Source organism: Urocitellus parryii, chromosome 5 (assembly GCF_045843805.1).
Source record: "Urocitellus parryii isolate mUroPar1 chromosome 5, mUroPar1.hap1, whole genome shotgun sequence".
Classification (NCBI taxonomy): domain Eukaryota; kingdom Metazoa; phylum Chordata; class Mammalia; order Rodentia; family Sciuridae; genus Urocitellus; species Urocitellus parryii.
In genome coordinates this window covers 158,069,029-158,086,562 of record NC_135535.1, presented here as the reverse complement: position 1 = coordinate 158,086,562, position 17,534 = coordinate 158,069,029, and the positions used below count along the sequence as shown (strand labels likewise).

Below are 17,534 nucleotides of genomic sequence, written 5' to 3'. Positions count from 1 at the left end.
CCGTTTTTGCCATCCCTTCTCCAGGGGCCTGGCCCTGGGGTCACTTAGATGACCTCAGCAGAGGCCCAGCCGTGGCCCCTGCATGCTTCCGGGCCGGGGGTCAGCCCTCCCAAGTCCACGGGCCTCCCCACCTTTAGGTTGGAACCCAGAGGTGGGATCACCGAGGTCAGAGGGCACGAGCGCCAGAAGGCTGTGCTGCGGAGAACTGAAGAAGCGCTGGGCAGAGGCCGGCCAGCTGTAGAGCCGGAGGAGTGCGTTCAGTCCCCCTGGGAGGAGCTGCCGCGGCCTGGAGAGGAACTCCTGCCACACTCACAGGCCCTGCAGCCTTGCGGCCCACCCCTGCGCCCATGGAGAGGGGACACGCCTGGGCACTGGGACATCGTGACTCTGGTGCCTCTGTCCTCCAGGGCCCAAGCTCACGTAATCCTGTGTGACACAGGGTTTTGCAGTCATGTCCCCTCCAGCTCTAAGTGCCGGCCTCCCCTGCTGTGCGCTGTGGTTGGATGCCCCTCCCCCCACTGCCCATTCAGTTTTGGACTGTCCTTCCGTCCCTGCCATACCCACCCGCTCCACGGGTAAAAGTGTGTCCTGTGAACTTCTTTATGTTTTGAACAGGCACTAGACGCATACAGGCCATGAGCTGAAAAGAACACTTGGGAAAAATAAGGCTCTCTCAGTCCTGTCCCCAGATGTCCAGTTCCCTGTCCAGGCACCCTCCATTGCCAGTTCTAGAGATAGCCTCTGCCTCTGCGAGCATTTGCTGTTAGCATTTGTAGCCTGCCACTCTATGGGCAGGCGTCGTTGAAGTCACGTTACAAGTATAAAATTATTCAAATCTTCTTGCTTCTGTCAGGTAGATTCTCTTAGTATCTCTCCTTACATGAGGAAAGAAACTGAAACAGAGAGTGTGAGTAACTTGCCTAAGGTCACACAGCAAGCAAAGATGGTGTTGGGACTATGGCTCCAGACCCAGAGCTCTTTGATAGGCTGGTCGAGTAGGATACTGTACTGCTTTATGTCTTGCTTCTTGGACTTGGTGGTATGTGTTAGATCTTGGATCACGTTGGTACAGCGAGAGCTGCCGTAGTGTTTTCTTGGAGAAAGAATGTTCAGTACCTCATTTTCACCCTTGTCCCAGTTAAAGGAGTGTTTTCAGGCCTACTGTGGAGAGAGTGGCTTTCGGGACTTCTCTCCTGTCTCGTTACCCGCTGACCCCGTGGGCAGTAGTGTCTCTGGGTGAAGTCCTCTTGCACTAAGCACTGTTTGAAGGACACTTCGCTGCCAGACTCCACGTCTGACGCTGCCCTTTGGGGGATCCAGGAGGTGGGGGCGTGATTGCTCGGTGACACGGGGTCAGAGCCGAGGGACTGATTGTCCCTTGATGGCAGGTGTGTTTGGAGCTGCATTGTCCCTGAGGACTGGCTGTGTAATCACCGCAGGCCAGCCTCGCCGTACCTAATGGAGTCAGCAGGAGTCCCCGCTCTGTCCAGGTGGACCTCAGCATCCGAGCCAGCCTGGCAGCTGTCCAAGTGAGGCCCACGTGCACAGTAATCGGGGGCTTGGGGAAGGAGAAGTCAGTCCTGCAGGAATAGGACATGAGGACGTGCCATGACTGGGGCTCAGGCCAGGACACCGTGGCAGTGGGATGGCGTGGGTCCGTCCTGAGAGCCCAGTTGGTTCAACTGTGAACCTTGTAAGAAGAGAGCAGGAAGGAACCTTGGGAGCCTGAGGCCCTTGGCCCTCTCTGCCCAAGAGAAGGGCTGGGAGACCCTGGGCAGGAGGTGGGGTGCCATGACCCCAGGGTAAGGAGCAACACCAGGCCTTGCTCTGCCTGTGTTCAGTTGGGAAATTGGCACAGGAGATGATCAGGTGACTGAGGCTATGGGCCCCACTGTTGTTCTTCCTCTGAAGTGGAAACAGCAGAGAAAGTGCCCAGGGCAGGCCACATAGGAGATAAAAAGAAAGTAAATTCATCAGCATCCTCCTTATTGATCTGACTGACCTCACCAGGTCTCAGTTTCCCTGAGAAGTGGAGTATATTAGTTTGTTTTGTGTTTCTATAACGAAATACCCGAGGCTGACTAATTTATAAAGTAAAGAGGTTCTTTTGACAGAATTCTGGTACCTGGAGGATCCAACAGAATGGTGCTGGTGTCCTGATGAGGGCCTGCAGCCCCGTCACAACATGGCTGAAAAGCAAAAGGAAATGGACCGCATGCAGAAGGAGGCAAATGCGTGGGGTGGTCTCAGTCTGTAATAACCCACTCTCTTGAAGACTGATCCATTCCTGAAGACCAGCATCAATCCTTCCTAAGGGCGGTGTCCCCATGACCTCTTTACCTGGCAATGACCCAGCTCTTAAAAGTCCCACCACCTCAACATCACCACATTAGGGACCAGCCTTCTAGCGCAGGAAGCTCTGGGGACACAGTCAGACCATTGTCTAACCCGTAGTGTGGGAAGACACCTCCCCATTCCACCCAGGGTCTTGTGAGGTTGGATTGATGGACACAAGGTGCCAGGCGGAAGGTTCTCGTGATGGGGGTTCCGACGATGAGATGGTAGGGATGCTGTGGGGTTTACAAGTCTGACCAGACCGTCAGCAGGAGGGCCAGCCACAGAGACCTGTCTCCACCCAGGGAATCCGAGATCCCAGGCCAAGCCTTCGGGAGTGGACACCCTGAAACTCAGAGGGAGAAGTGGCCTCTCTGACCCACCTCCAGGCAGACACGAGGCAGGACCTCGGCTTGAACTCTTCGCCAGGGAAGTGGCCATCTGGTCGCCAGAAGTTTGGCTAATGCCGAGGGGGTCTTGGGGGATGGCACAAGGAGAAGTGGGCTGCACGTGATGATCTTCGGTGGCAGTGGCAGGATTTGGCCATAAGCACTGAACCTCCCGCATCTTCGTCCTCTCGTCTGTGAGAGGCTGGGTGATGTGGTCCTGGAGACCAGGGGGCCATGTGTGGGGTTGGTGGAGACGGCAGGGGGAAAGCAGCGACGCAGTCAGGGTTCTCCCTGGGAGCGCGGTAACTGCTGTGATTGTTGGGGGCTGGAGAGCAGGGCCTGGCCGACCCCAGGTTGGCCCGTGAAGGCGGGGCCACCAGAATCACCTTCCCAGGTGGGACAAAAGAAAGTACAGGACACCCACTTAGAGGGGAATTTCAGACGAGCAGGGAATGACTGGTAATGTGAATGTGTCCCGCGACGGATTTGGGGTGTCCTTGTACTAAAAATGACTAGTGTATCTGAAATTCACGATGAAGCTGGGGTCCCACATCTTCGCTGGCAGCTCTAGGCCAATGGCTCAAAGGCTGGGGCGGGCAGCTCTCCTGGAGGTGGAGGCCTGGCCCTGCCGGGGAAGGACAACAGCCTGTTGTGGGGTTAGCCGTGTGCTGGACCCGGGAGCAGCAGGGAGAGCTGGGGAGTCAAGGTCAGTCAGCTTCGTTTGTCCCCCATTTACTTGTTCATTTGTGCAGCACACATCTCCCGAGTGCCCGCCCTGCCTCAGGCCCTGGGCTCGCTATGGAGGGCCCCGGATGAACCCCCTCCCCGGGCTCCTGATCCAGCCCAGGTCTAGATCCACAGCAGCTTCAGTTTTTCTTCTTGGAGCCGAAGCCTGACATCTTTCCTTACTTTTCCTGAACCCAGCCCAGGGGCCTCCTAGGGCACCGTTATCCTCTTTGCTGGACCATGTCAACCCTGCCTATCCAGCACCCCCACATGGCCGCTGTCCCTCACTGCCCCAGTGCTGGTCCTTCGCCCTCTGTCCTCGGTGGGAGCTGGGAGCCCCCATGCTCCACCGTACCCAGCTCCTGAGGCCTCTCACGTGGGGGCTCCAGTGAGCCTTCAGGGACACCAGGGGCGAGCAGACTGTCCCAGTGAGGGCGACGTGGGTAGCAAGCAGGAACAGACAAAGATCCTTTCGCTTGGCTTCTGTCTAGGGTCTTTGGAGCCAGGCAGAGGGCCACACACCTGTCCCCTGCCTCACACCCTCCCTGAAGCTGCACGTGAACAGCCCAGGAGGCGGACACACTGGAGCTGCAGGCAGGAAAGCTTCTCTGGTCACCCTGAGACCTCTCGAGGGTGTCGTTGACTTTAACACAGTTATAAGGAAGACCAGACATGCTCCCCCAAGCAGCTGAGGGACACCAGGACCTTCCTAGAGTGGCTGTGACCCGGGTTCTCATCTCCAGAGCACTGAACAAAGCCTCTTGGCTCTAAGCTTCCTGATGAGGTGGCCCTGCCTCTGTCATCCCTGTGCTGATCCGTGGCAGGAAGTTCCTGCCCCAGGCCCTGGGAGAGAAGAGAGGCTCCACCCAGCCCGGATGCTGCCTCAGGTCCTTGTGGTCAGGCTGCGCTGCTGGACCTTGTGGTCAGGCCGCTGAGACCTCCAGAGAGCACCCTGGGATTCTCCAGAGAGACAGAACCAAGGGAGGTAAATCCACGGATGGAAACAGACACCGCGTACTCGGGAACACCCACAGTACAGGCCAGGCCCACGGGCAGCTCCCGTAATGCCCTGGGAGTCCACCTTCGGGAGGAGATGCTTGTGTTCCGAGTCACTTAGGGCTTAGATCAGACTCAACCCTGAATCGTGTGATCAGAGCTGTCTTTTTTGTTTTGTTTTGTTTTCCTTCTTTATCTCTTGGTGCTGGGGATTGAATCCAAGGGCACTTTACCACTGAGCTACATCCCCAGCCCTTTTAATTTTTTTTTTTTTTAATTTTGAAGGAAATTCTTGCTAAATTGCTAAACTGGCCTTAAACTTGTGGCCCTCCTGCCTCAGTCTCCGAGTAGCTGGGATTACCGGCGTGCGCCACCCTGGTCTTTTTTTTTTTTTTAAATAAGAATTCTGAACATGTCAGGAAATTATAGGTAACAAACTCCCCACCATCCACCAGTTCCCCCGGCCACCTCCTGAGCTGTGGGGTCTGGCCTCTTCTCTTGAGGGGACTGGGCCAGAAGGTTCTGAGACCCCTCAGGCTAATGGTGTGGCCACGTTTATCTGCTCACTGCCAACCCCTGCTCCCTAGTGCCTTGGCGCCTGCAGGGCCTTTCCCACACGGCCCAGGGTGGCCTGGGGTTTACTAAGGCTTCCAGCAAAGAGCACGTTCTTTTCTTCTGAGCCTCAGCTCAGGCAGTCAGTGGTTCGAGTCTAGTAGGTAACTGAGTACTAACCAGATTACTCATTCTCTCAGGGGCCGTATCTACCTGCCTGTCCGTCTGTCTTTCTGTTCTGCGTGCTTACTGCTTCACTGTGAGCCAGCCCTTCTGAAAGCCTGTTTTTGTGTCTTAATTCATTTAAACAGCACTACAACCCTGTGTCGATTACCATTCTCCCTTTACGTTGAAGAAACTGAGGCAAAGATAAATGAACAACTCGCCTGAGGCTGCACAGTCGGGAGGTGGCAGAGTCTGATTTTGAACCCCAGGACATCTGGCTCCAGAGCCTGCATGTCACCCCCATGCTGTCCAGCCCCTCTCCGTGAGCCCTGGGAAGAAGGTGCAGGGGGCCTCTCTCCCTGGGCCTGGGGTCACACCCTCACTTGTGGACATGGGCCTTGTGCCCTGGACATCTGCGAAGCCAGTAGATGAGATCGAGCAGAGCACAGCAGGTTCTGGGGAGGGAGGAGAGAGGGCTAGGGTGTGGGGACATAAGCAGGCTGATATTCCCAAATATGGAAATGAAAATAAGCCTGGTCATTTGGGGACACTGGCTACTGCGTGGTCTGTATCACTGAACACCAGCAAGCAGAGCTCTATCCTGTCTTCAAAAATGCCCTGTGAGCCGGGCACGGTGGCGCTCACCTGGAATCCCAGAGGCTCAAGAGGCTGAGGCAGGAGGATCACGAGTTCAAAGCCAGCCTCAGCAACTTGGCAAGGCCCTCAGAAACTCAGTGAGACCCTGTCTCTAAATGAAGTATAAAAAAGGCTGGGGATGGGGCTCAGTGGTTGAGTACCCCTGGGTTCAGTTCCCAGGACCGCCGCCCGGGCCCGGCCAACCTGGCTCCCTAAATGGCCTGTTTCAGGCTTCGATGGCAGACAGGTTGTGGACTGGGGATTGGAGGTGTCGTGGGCAGCCGAACCACACAGATGGTGGCCACATGTTCCTAGAACATGAAAGCTTCAAGAAACACCAACCAGCCGGGAAATCAGGATTTGTTCTCATGGAGAGCCCATTTCAGGGGGAAGTGGTTTCTGAGAGCCTCCGCAGAGCAGCTGCCCCTGCCTGGAATGTGCTCTCCTCACCCCCGTCCACCTGGATCATCTGCCTGGAGCCCAGATGCTTCCTGCAGCAACGGTGTCCAGTGGGAACTGAACAACATTATTTTTAGAGAAAGCAATAACAATTTTTTCTTTTTGTATAAATAAAAAAGAACAAATCAATTTAAGGAAGAATGATGGTATATGTGAGGCAGAAATTTTAGTACTGAAATTCATCGATGTGTTCCTTTGTGTGCTCATCAAATATTTATGGAGAGCCCTCTGTGGACTGGGCGGGGGTTGTGTTTTTCTACAACTGGGGCAAAGCCTGGTGTGTGTGTGTGCAGCCCGAGTTCCCAGGAGGAGGTGGACCGTGTCCAAGCAGGTCAATAGGAGGGGAAGCAGTGGACACTGCTGAGGTCAGTTCTTCAGGGGAAGGGGACGGCAACCAGGGGGAGGGGATTTAGCAGGGAGACATTTAAGTAAAGACACAGATGATGCGACTTGTCTTCAATCAGTAAAGACACAACAGATAGCATTTTAAAAGAGGGAACCTCGAGTTCAAGGCTCTGAAGCAGCAGCCTGCACGGAGTGCTCAAGGAAGTGCTGTTGGCAAAGGCACACCTGGAAACATCAGACTAGATGTGCAGGGTCACCTCGACCCCTGGGACCTTCTGATGGTGGCCTGGATGGGGTGCTTTCTGATTGGGGTGGGGTTATCTCAGAACCTGACTGCTGAAGGCAACCTGGGTGATCCGATGGAACTTGAGCTCAGGATGTCCCCAAGGATGGGACGGCAGGAGGCACTCCAGGCCTCCCCAGCCTTATGTTTGCCTCCTGAGGGGAGAAGAGTCACAACTCATCAAACATTTGCTGAGTGACCTCAAGGTACCCTGCAGGAGGCTGGTTGTAGGGACAAGATGAATCAGATGCACTTCCTGCCTGTCCTCTGTATGTGTGTGTGTGGGGGGGCCCTGGGGAGGAGGCAGGGGTTCTGCTCACTGTGGGGAACCCTCGAAGTGACTCCGCAAGCCAGGCTTTAATCATGGAGCTCGGCGTGAGCACGAGCAAAGACGGGATTCTTGTTCTGGGAAAAGTGCCTTAAAAGTCCACAGAAAGCTTTTCCCTTTCTTCTGCTGTCTGTCCTTAGAATGTTAGGGTGTTTTCCATTTGCCATCTCCTGGCATTCAAAGCCAGGAAAAATAAAAACTTAGCGTGAGTTTTTGCCATTCGTCTTTGTGTTTTAGAATGCTGGCTTTAAGTGCAATTATCAGTGCATTTAACCAGCATGTAAAATCAAGAAATTATACGGCTTGTGCTGTGTGGCTCATTTCCAGGGGTGCCTTGAGTGGGCCAGAAGGAGCAACTCGAGGGGGATTGGGAGTCCCCGCTGCCTGAGGGCAAACCCCAGCAGTGCCGTCCTCAGCTGTTCACACCCAGTTGGGCCTCCGTTTCCTCATCTGAACAAGGGGACTGACACTGACCTCAGGAGGGCGGAAGGAGGGAGAGAGTTGGTGCAGACTCACAAGTGCCCAGCCCCCTTCCCCGCATGCACACTTGCGCTCAGGTCTGACGGTAGCTAGGTGTTTGCTCCTACCAGATGTTAGATTACTGTTCTTTTCCCTGGCCAGGGGTGGTTGGGGAAGTTGATCCAGGTGTCTCCCCTTCCTAAGTTCCCCCCACCCTAAGCCATAGCAGATGGGCAACTCCAAGGATCTTTAAACCTGGGAATCAGGACCTGCTAGGACCTGGTCAAGGGTGGGTGAGAGGCTCACTCCATCCAAGACTCATCCTCTAGCGGGTCACCCACCAAGCTTACCGAGGTGCTGCTGTCCCTGAACCCTGGACAGGAGGGGCTACCAGTTGTCACCATGCTCCACCCAGATATAGCACCAGACCTATAGGCCTGACTTGGACTTTCCCTGCTGGGAGTGGTGGGTTGCAAGAGTCACAGAGCAGGGAGGGGAAGGGGGAGCCCAGGTAGGTCCTGGGGCCCCAGGGAACAGGGGAGCAGCTGCCAAGGGCCTGTTGCAGGAAGGCAGGCCAGGTCTGAGCTCAGCACTGTGACCCTAGCACTCCTTACAAAATTACGAGGGCAAAATGATGAAGCCTTTCAAGATGGCGCACGGGACACCCCACCCCGAGGCTTCATCACCCCTGCCCTGTGACTCCTGCCCAGCAGCTCTACCAGGCAGAGATGAGCATCAGCCCCCTTATTCAGATGAGGAAACTGAGGCCGAGTGACGTTCTGCATGAACGGCTGTACGTGCGCAGTTGGTGTCTGCACCCAGGCAGTGGGGACTCTGGATCCCCCTCTTGTAGCCCTGCATTATCCTCCCTTTGTGTCACTGACCCTGGTTTTGCCCCTCACCCTGCTCGCTCGCTGCACAGGGTCTCTATGGCCTCCCCAGCCTCTATCTCAGACATTTCTGCTTCAGCCTCCACCGGGGTCCACCTCAGCACTGCCTGGGCCAGGTTCCCAGTGGAGGACTCCCGCTGGCCCAGCCCCTCTCCCGCAGGTTCCACTATGGGCTGCTGGCCAGCTTTCGCAGCAGTGGCTCTGGGGCAGGAATATGGCCAAGGCTCATTGCCTGTGACTGGGCAGGGAGCAAGGACACAGGACATGGAAACACTGGCTATCCTTGGTGGCCCCTGGAACAAAGAGGGTCTTGATGAGTGGGGTTGCTTAGGGGGGCTGCCCATCCTGACCCGCCCCATCCAGGCCTTGTCTGATGGGAAGCAGCGCATCCTGGCTCTTTGTCCAGGCCCAGGCTTCTGCTGAGAGCCTTCATTCTAAAGCCAGAAGCAGGTGGCTTCTGCTGGAATGATGGCAGGTTCTGGGCAGTGGTGGGAGCATCACTCTTTCCGCAGGGTCAGCAGATGTGGAGTGGGCCAATTAGTGGACTTCCTCTGGGGCCTGGGGCTTCCTTGCTGAGCCTAGGCCACCACTGGGCAGCAGTCCCGCGGTGTTGGGGCAGCTCCCTTCTCACCTCCTCTCCTTTCCCCCATGTAGAGCTCCACCTGGAGGGGAACTTCCTGCACCGCCTGCCCACTGAGGTGGGCAGCCTGCAGCACCTCAAGGTCATTGACCTGTCTCGGAATCAGTTTCAAGACTTCCCCGAGCAGCTCACCACCCTGCCCTCGCTGGAGACCATCAATCTGGAGGAGAATGAGATCGTGGGTGAGTGGGCGCCACCCTCTGACCTGGATTTGCCACGTTAGGCCCTGCAGGGCACAGGGCCCTGGAGTTGGGCTGTCACAGGCATGAGGGGAAGCGTGGGCTTACTGGTCCAAGACACCTGAGCAAAGAGTAGTGGACCTGGGAGGGTGACCAGTGTGTGGTCCTGCCACCTGCCAGGTGATGACTTGGGCATTGGCTTTCACTGGGAGGTAGATAGCCAGAGCTTCCTACAGTGTGTCCCTAAACCAGCTGGGCCCCTGTGGACCACAGGCAGTCCCTCTCTGATGTCTCCAAGACTCTTCAGTTGGTGCCCTCTGTACGCTTCCTCCCACTGCCTTCCCGCCTTCACAGTGAGCTCCTCCCTGCTGCAAAACAGGGACCACTGGACAGAATAGCCTCCCAGGGTTCACCACGGTCCTCTTTGAGCCCGGCCTCCCAGGGCCCTCACCATCGGGCACCCATGGTGTCTGATGTGTGCCTTCTGCTAACAGCAGCCGCAGGGGCTGGGTTCTGCTGAGCCAGGGGAGCGGCCCTCCCTCCTCCTGCAGCAATTATACACCTTGCCGCCTGCCTCGTCAGGACCTTGCAGAGCTGAGCGTCCTCTCGCCTAGCAGCCCAATCTCCCCAGAGAGAAGCGGGCGCCTGCTGGGTCGCAGGGTCTCCTCTCCTCCTCAGCCCCTCCTTCAGCTGCCCTGACCCCTTTCACCCTCCCATTTTGCCTCTAATTTTAATGCCGTTCTCTTGTCACTGGTGTTATTTCTAATCCCCTTCAGTTTGCTCCTGTTTTCCTAAGTCCTTTTACAGTCATTATGTCATTTGATTAAAAGCAAAGCCTTTCAAGTGGTCTGGGCTCTCTGGTGGGGAGTGGCCTGCGCCTCATGCCGGCGGTGAGTGCCCATCTGTCAGGGATGCTGCGGGCAGGGCCATAGGCCTTGCTGACCTGTGAGGTTCTGGGGCTGTTGCCTGACCTCTGGGAAGCCTCTGGGGAGGGACTTGTGGTTCAGTGTTGAGCTCCAAGGCCAGGGTCCCTGAGCAGCCTGCGCCTGGGCTAGCTCACCAGTCACTTGGGCCTCTGCGCAGCAGAAGGAGCATGCCCAGAAGTGCTCCCTCTTGGCCTCTAGGCTCTGGCTGCTGGGCCCTTTGGCTCCTGCACTCTGGCCAGGCCCTCCTTGCCGGGTCCTCCCTCCCATGCCTCTCTGTCATGAAGGCCCTTCCTGTGTCTCTGCCTCCTTCCATTGCTTGTCTCAGTAGGACAGAACCCAGCAAGGCCTTAGTAGCCATGCCAAGGCCAGAGCTGAGCATGTGGCTGGCAGACAGGAGGGTGGGACAGGACCCGGCCTGGGGCATCCCCACTTCCCGACTGTGGCCTTGGAAGACTCACGTCAGCTCTCTGTGCCTTGGTTTCTTCTCATTTTTCCTCTTGAAAGATAAGACCACCCCAAGAAGGACAGAGATGAGAAGGGGACTGTCCCTCAGCAGGGGAGCAGGTGGGGTGGGCATCTGTGCCGCCTGCAGTTCATGAAGTGACTTTCACCAAAGTGTGCAGTGGGGTTGGGGGGCAGACCTCCTACTGCTTCCCTTCCCACAGGACGGAGCAACAGCCCCTCAGCAGAGAGAGGCTGCTTTGGCTCCCTGCCTTCTGCAGTGACAGTAATGACTACTCACAGAAGCGTCTTGTAGGTTACCCACGACGCTTGTGCATACTTGGGCATCTACAGGGCGATCACCCCCATTTGACAGATGATTCACCAGCCTTCATGGCCAAGTGCCTGTGCACACCTGGTCAGGTAATCGAGCCTCCTGCAGCCCAGTCTGGGCCAGCTCTGGGGTCTATGGAAATGCCAGAACAGGGGCAGGGCTGGGGGAGCTGCCCCTGTCCAGCAGATGCTCAGCAGACCCCAGGGAGGCCACTCCATGGCAGGAGGCCATGATTGTTTTCCCTCGGCCCCCAGAGGGATATGGAGGCAGGCATTGTCCCCTGGTTGGACTCTCCCCACTGCCCCCTCTCCCTGATCCGTTCTGGTCTGTTGGGTGGCTTCTCTCTTCCCAAACCAGTAAGAGGGCCGCGCTCCACCCTTCACAGCCCCGTGGACGGGGCAAGCAGCGCAGGGCAGCTGGGTGGTGAGGACTGTGCCAAGCCCTTTGGACTTTTCCAGGTTGTCCCCATCTCCTGCAGGATCTCGTTGGGATAATCAGCAGCAGGCTGGGCGCCTTCAGTGGCTTTGCTTTTCTGAGTCCTCAGGGCATTGGAAAAATAAAACCAGATTTTTATGAGAGAAAACTTTGAGACAATGAGTTGTCATAAAGCTTTAGAACAGTGAGTAGAGAAGAGATGGGGGGCTCTGAAGCAAGCCCCCAGGTCCATCAGAAGGACTCCACCCGAGGGACCTCCTGAAGGAGCCTCCGGCCTGCCCCGGCCACCCTCTGTTCCTGAATAGCGCTGCTTCTGATCTTCCTCCACCCTTGGGCCATTTTGGGGGAAGAGGAGGATCAAGGGCTTCATTCCCTGGAGGGGACAAGGCTGGGTCCTCGCAGGGTGCAAGGAACAGACTTCTCCGTGTCCTTGGTGTTCAGGGTGGCTGAGTGCCCTCACGTCTCTTGTCCTTGTGACATGTGGCTGCCTCTGCTGCTGCCACCCGTGCAGTCACCCCTCTGGTCTGTATGTGGGACCCTTCTCTGTGTGAGGGTGGTCGTGTCCTCTCCTCTCGGGAGCTACCTGTTCCCCGTTCCCGCGGCAGTGAGCCTCTGGCATACAGCAGGTGCTCAGCGGGTTGGGAGCGTGGCGTAGAGCAGGAAGTTGAAAGCCCTGAAGCTCCTCTAAAATAGTGGGGACACAAAAGGGCGGATTCTTTCAAGTTACAGGTTGTGATCCACGAGTGAATTGTAATGTCAAATTAGTGGGTTGAGACCATCAATTTCTAAATGGAGCAGAATAGAAAATGCCAGGGTACATCACACGGAGCATAATAATTACTATTTTGTGCCTTTTAATTTCAGTTTTACTATGTGCATTCACAGGTATATATTCTGGGTCATGATGAAAAATTGTACTCCTTATTATGGGTCATGGAGGAAAAGTATCAAAGGATACTCCTACACGTTGTGTCACAGAGATGTGGGGGTCTGTTCTTGGCCAGCCAAGCCACCTGTCCTCCCTGGCCCATGCTCCCAACCACTCATGCAGTCTTCCTCTCACCCCTGTCCCCCGCCCCCGCATAGCCTGTGTTCTCTGTCTGGAAGTCCTTCCTCATGTCTTACCATTCCCTCTACCTTTGGCCAAATCCTCTTGGTCTGAAGGTCTGGGGCTGTTCAATTAAACAGGAAATGGAGCAGGTCAGGGGGCTTCTTACCTCTTGCAGCTGGCGCCCTGACACACACCCAGCAGCAGATGCCTCCCATGGGAATGAGCAGCTTCCTGGGATCTTGGAGACTGGGCTGTCAGGACATGGCTATTTGCTTTGGACATTTTGGGGGGAGAGTATTGAACTCAGGGGCACTTGACCACTGAGCCACACCCCAGCCCTTTTTTATGTTTTATTTAGAGACACAGAGTCTCTCTGAGTTGCTTAGGGCCTTGCTAAGTTGCTGAGGCTGGCTTTGAACTTGTGATCCTTCTGCCTCAGGTTCCTGAGCTGCTGGGATTAGAGACATGGGCCACTGCACCTGGCTGGTTTGGACATTCTTAAGAGGGAGAAAAGGGTTTGTAGCTTAGCAGGTTTGTAGTGTAGTGCAGACAATAGCCACTTACAAGTTTCTGCAATGTGGATTATTCTTTTACTTTCCAAACCAGAAGGATGCAATCATTCCACAGGTTTGGTTTCAGGACCCCCAAAGTTACCAACATTTGCAGATACTCAACTTCCTTATATAAAATGCAAGTATTTACATATAACCTAAGCATACCCTCTGGTGCACTTCAAATACTCTCTGGAGCACATACAACGTAAGTGCTATATATGTGGTTCTCCTACTGCGCTGTCTAGGGAATAATGACAAGGAAAATAGCTGTACCTGTCAGTATCGATGCAATTTTTCTCTGAATATTTTCCATCTCTGGTTGGCTCAGTCTTGGATGCAGAACACGGAGACTGAGAGCCAACTATATATGGAAGGTTTTAAGTATTTATGAACAAGACTACACGGTGAAAGGCAATCTCTGTCCAAGTAGGGGTATAAAGGCCAAAGAGTGACAGATCCTGACATCAGGGTGCTTGCAGCATTACTGTGAGCAATACGAGGCTACCAGAGAGGACCTGGTCATAGCTGCAGGGAGGCAAGACGTGCCATGGCCTGCCAGAGAGAGGATGCCCCTGCCAGGGGTTGGCTGACTATGTGACCATGTGGGAGGCAGCTCCCCAGAGCATGAGGGAGGGTCTCAGAGGAGGTGAGGCATTTAGTCTATGAGTGATGACATGGGGTCATCATGGGTCACCCATCCTGTGAAGACTGGGAAATCAGCCTTTTCACCACACTAGCTGACACATAGACTTCAAGGTGGGCACAGGAGAGTCATTAGTTCTCCCCACTTGCTCATAAGTACTTGCTGCTACATAGCAATTCAGTCCTGGAACAAGTGGGAGTGAAGAGAAAATCACATATTAGGGAGACTTCATTTTGCTAAGCAGGAGACTATTTCGACTAAATGAGAATTTTACTTTCCATAACCCTTGATACTCTGTTTTTCTTTCCTCTATGCACGCTCCCTGTTCCAGAGAGAGCAAAAGAGCATAGGAAAACAAGTTCTAGTTAAGAATTTAATAACCAGAGCTGGGCACAGTGGCACCCCGTCTAATCCCAGTGGCTCAGGAGGCTCAGGCAGGAGGATCGCGAATTCAAAGTCAGCCTCAGCCACTTATCCAGGTCCTCAGCAACGCATTGAGAGCCTGTCTCTAAATAAAAAATAAAATGGGCCGGGATGTGACTCAATAGTTAAATGCCCCTGGTTCAATCCCTGGTACAAAAAAAACAATCACTGGAGCAACAGCACATAAAGAAAGAGCCTCTGGGTTGCGAAGGAGTGTTTTGGGCTGCATTTGCTTCATTTGGCTCTTGTTCTGTTTCACTTCTCATTGTCCCTGCCTGTATTTCTCAAATTGGGGACCACAAAAGAGCAGCAGCAGCTGAGAACAGGTTAGAAATGCATATTCTTAGGCCCCAAACCAAACCTATCAATCCAAAACTTGGGGCGAGGGGCGGTGCAGCAGCGGTCTGTCAACAAGCCACGTCTCCCTTGTGGGGATTTGGAGGCATGAAGTTTGAGAAACCCTGCTTGGGTCTTGCTTTTCAAAGTATCATCCAGCAGCCCAGGTATCCCTTGGGAGTTTGATAGACATTCAGAACCTCAGGCTCTGCCTCCTGAATCAGAGTCTGCACCTGAACAAGATCCGCAGGCCGTTTGTGTGCAAGAGCTCGTTCAGGGCATTTTCCTAAAACAGCAGCATCTGGAGGCAGCTCACTGTTCATCATCCTCCCAAGCGCAACTGCTCCTCCTAAGTGCAGATTTGCAGCTGCATGTTCCTCAGAGCCCATGACCCCATGATCCCAAGTGTCTATTAAAATGCATATCCTCGCCTGGGATCCCAGAAGCTCAGGAGGCTGAGACAGGAGGATCACAAGTTCAAAGCCAGCCTCAGCAATGGTGAGACACTAAGCAACTCAGTGAGACCCTGTCTCTAAATAAAATACAAAATAGGGCTGGGGGTGTGGCTCAGTGGTCAAGTGCCCCTGAGTTTAATCCCCCGTACCAAAAAAAAAAAAAAAAAGCATATCCTTAGGTTCTTTCTCGCACTTTCTGAATCATAATCTCTGTGGCTATAAGGAAGAATGAGCGAAGCCAGCTAGACTCCTCACAACTGTTTGCCCCATAAAATTGGCAGGTGCACAGGGATGGACTCTCTCTAGGGATGGCCAGAGTCCTGCAGGTGCAGGGACAGCTGCGATCCCTGGCAGGGGTCACACTGCAAGGCCTTGGTAGCTGGGGAGGGGTCGCTGGCAAAAGCAAACACTTCTTCCTGTAGCTTTCTGCCTGCCATGTCAGGCTGTTGGCTCTGAAGAAGGCCAAAGCAGAGTCGCTGCTCTCTTGCCCTCCTCTGCCTCCCCCCACACCCCAGGCGACTGGTCCGGTCAGTGTGGATTAGCACATGTCACACTTTGTGGCCTCTTGCACCTACAGCTCCTCTGTCCGCAGCCTCTGCTCAGACTGAAACAAACTGCATGTGAAATCTGACTCATCACCTCTTTTGAGCTGCACCATTTTCTACGTTGTATTGCTTGAGGGTTAGCCAAGTCCTGGTCCTGCTTGGTCAAAGGTGTTGTGGGAGAGACCGCCTCCCAGGTGTCATGTTAAAGTAGACTGCACCATGGCCTCAGCTCCGCTGAGAGGTCCTGCTGGCTGCCCACCTTGTAGACCCAGCAGCCCTCAGCAGCATGGGGCAGCAGGAAGTAGGGATCTTGGCTAAAACAAATCCTCCCAAGTCCAAAGCCCTGCCTCCTCCCAGGCCGGATGGCAGTAGAGCGAGGCAGAGTGGGAGTCCTCAGATCTGCCACCCTGTGGATGCAGCTTAAGATCTGTTGGCACCAGCTGCTCTCAGAACGTCCCCTGGGCCCACGAGGCAGCTACACTATGGGTAAAAAAAGGCTTGTCAGTGTGTCCCCGGGGCCTGCCTGCCTGTCTTTTCTCCGGGTGGCACAGAAAGAGAGACAACCCCCCATGGTGATACAAAAGCAGACATCTGGGCCCCTCCCCTCTGCCTTCTGCTCCTCTCCTGACAGGCTATGGCCCCTGCTGGGCGAAAGCCTCTTCGTCCATCTTCACTCACCCCTGACCACTCTTCACAGCCAGCGCTTGCCGGGCGCCTTCCCTGCCTGGACTTCGATAGCAGGAAGGGCCCAGGTCTGAAGGCCCAGCAGGCACATTCATGAGCACAAACAGGCCAGCCCATCTCTGCCAGCCTGCCTTGTCTCATCTGCAGGCAGGGACAACGGTTCCTCCCCTGGACTCAGGGCTGTGATCAGGGTTTGCTGTGGTCACCTCCCGCCATGTGCCCGTCCTCCTGCCACTTGGCCCACTCCAATCCTGGCTGCACGCCACCTCCCTCACCCCTTGCCCTCCAGCCTGCTGGACCACTTCTTGCTCGTCCCCAGGCGTCAGGACACAGGAGGCAGAAGATGCTGCTCAGGGAAGTTGACCAGTGGGCCACAGGGCACAGGGCAGGGGTGAGCTGGCCAGGGAGAGCTTGCCACCATTGTCCTTCTGAAGGATTGTGAGTGGCTGGCCCCAGTGCAACTGTGCACCAGCCCCTCCCCCTCGCCACACACAACTTGAAGCACGCTGATCTGTCACTTCTGCCGCTGCTCTGGGGTCCCATTTGGCTCACAGAGAGGGCGGGCAAATCATCTCTGCTGAGGAGGTAATCGACAGGTGAGGGACTTCCCACTTGGCACTTTTGGGATGGTGGGAAAGGTACTGCTTGGGGACCTAAAGATCTATGTGCGGGTTCCAGCTTTGCCACTTAGTATCCGCATGTGGTCCTGTCACTGGAAATGCCTCCTCAGCTGAGAAGTGAGAATAGTCCTCATCTGTATCCTCCCCGCCCTCGTCAGAGGATCCAATGGTGGCAGTGCACTGTTATGAGATGGCAGGTCCTTCTGTGAACTTGTAGAAGATTGTCAACTCTTTCCCATGTGAGTGTGTGTTTAAAGGAGCCCCTTAAGTCATGACTACATAGATAATTATGAGGACCCCCCACAGGCACTCGTGATGCCTTCTGGTTACAAAGCTCCTTCCCCATGTGCTGCGCCTGAAACCCCAGGCACCTGCTCAGGAAGACCAGGGAACAGAAGCCACATGGCGTTTTGAGTGAAAGGGATATATGGGGACTTAGGTGCTTACAAGAGCATCGATGCCATCGCAGGGGTTGCAGCCTGGACCACCAGTTACTCAGAAAGCTGCCGGTGGAAAGCTTCAGTGGAGGGAGTGACTCCCGTCATCAGGAAGGCAGAGAACGGGAGGCCATGGGGCAACATTGGAGGCCGAGACGTTTGGTAGAGCTGCGGTGGGGGAGTCTGGAGGCTGCTGCAGCTGGGCGTGACTCTGGGACACTGAGGCAGAAACCCACACCTGCCACCACTCCAGCTTTGTCTGACTGATC

General features: G+C 55.1%; 1 protein-coding gene across 6 annotated transcripts in view; it reads left to right on the top strand.

Moving 5' to 3' along the window:
* Lrrc20 (leucine rich repeat containing 20) overlaps positions 1-17,534 on the top strand; it is an 86,340-nt gene that overhangs the window by 34,642 nt on the left and 34,164 nt on the right. For all 6 annotated transcript variants that reach the window (XR_003302318.2, XM_077798317.1, XM_077798315.1 and 3 more), the window contains exon 4: positions 9,217-9,384. Coding sequence is in view for 5 of the 6 variants with exons in the window: in XM_077798317.1 (XP_077654443.1) it covers positions 9,217-9,384 (168 nt within the window). In the remaining variant the exon portion in view is untranslated. The remainder of the gene's footprint in view (positions 1-9,216; positions 9,385-17,534) is intronic.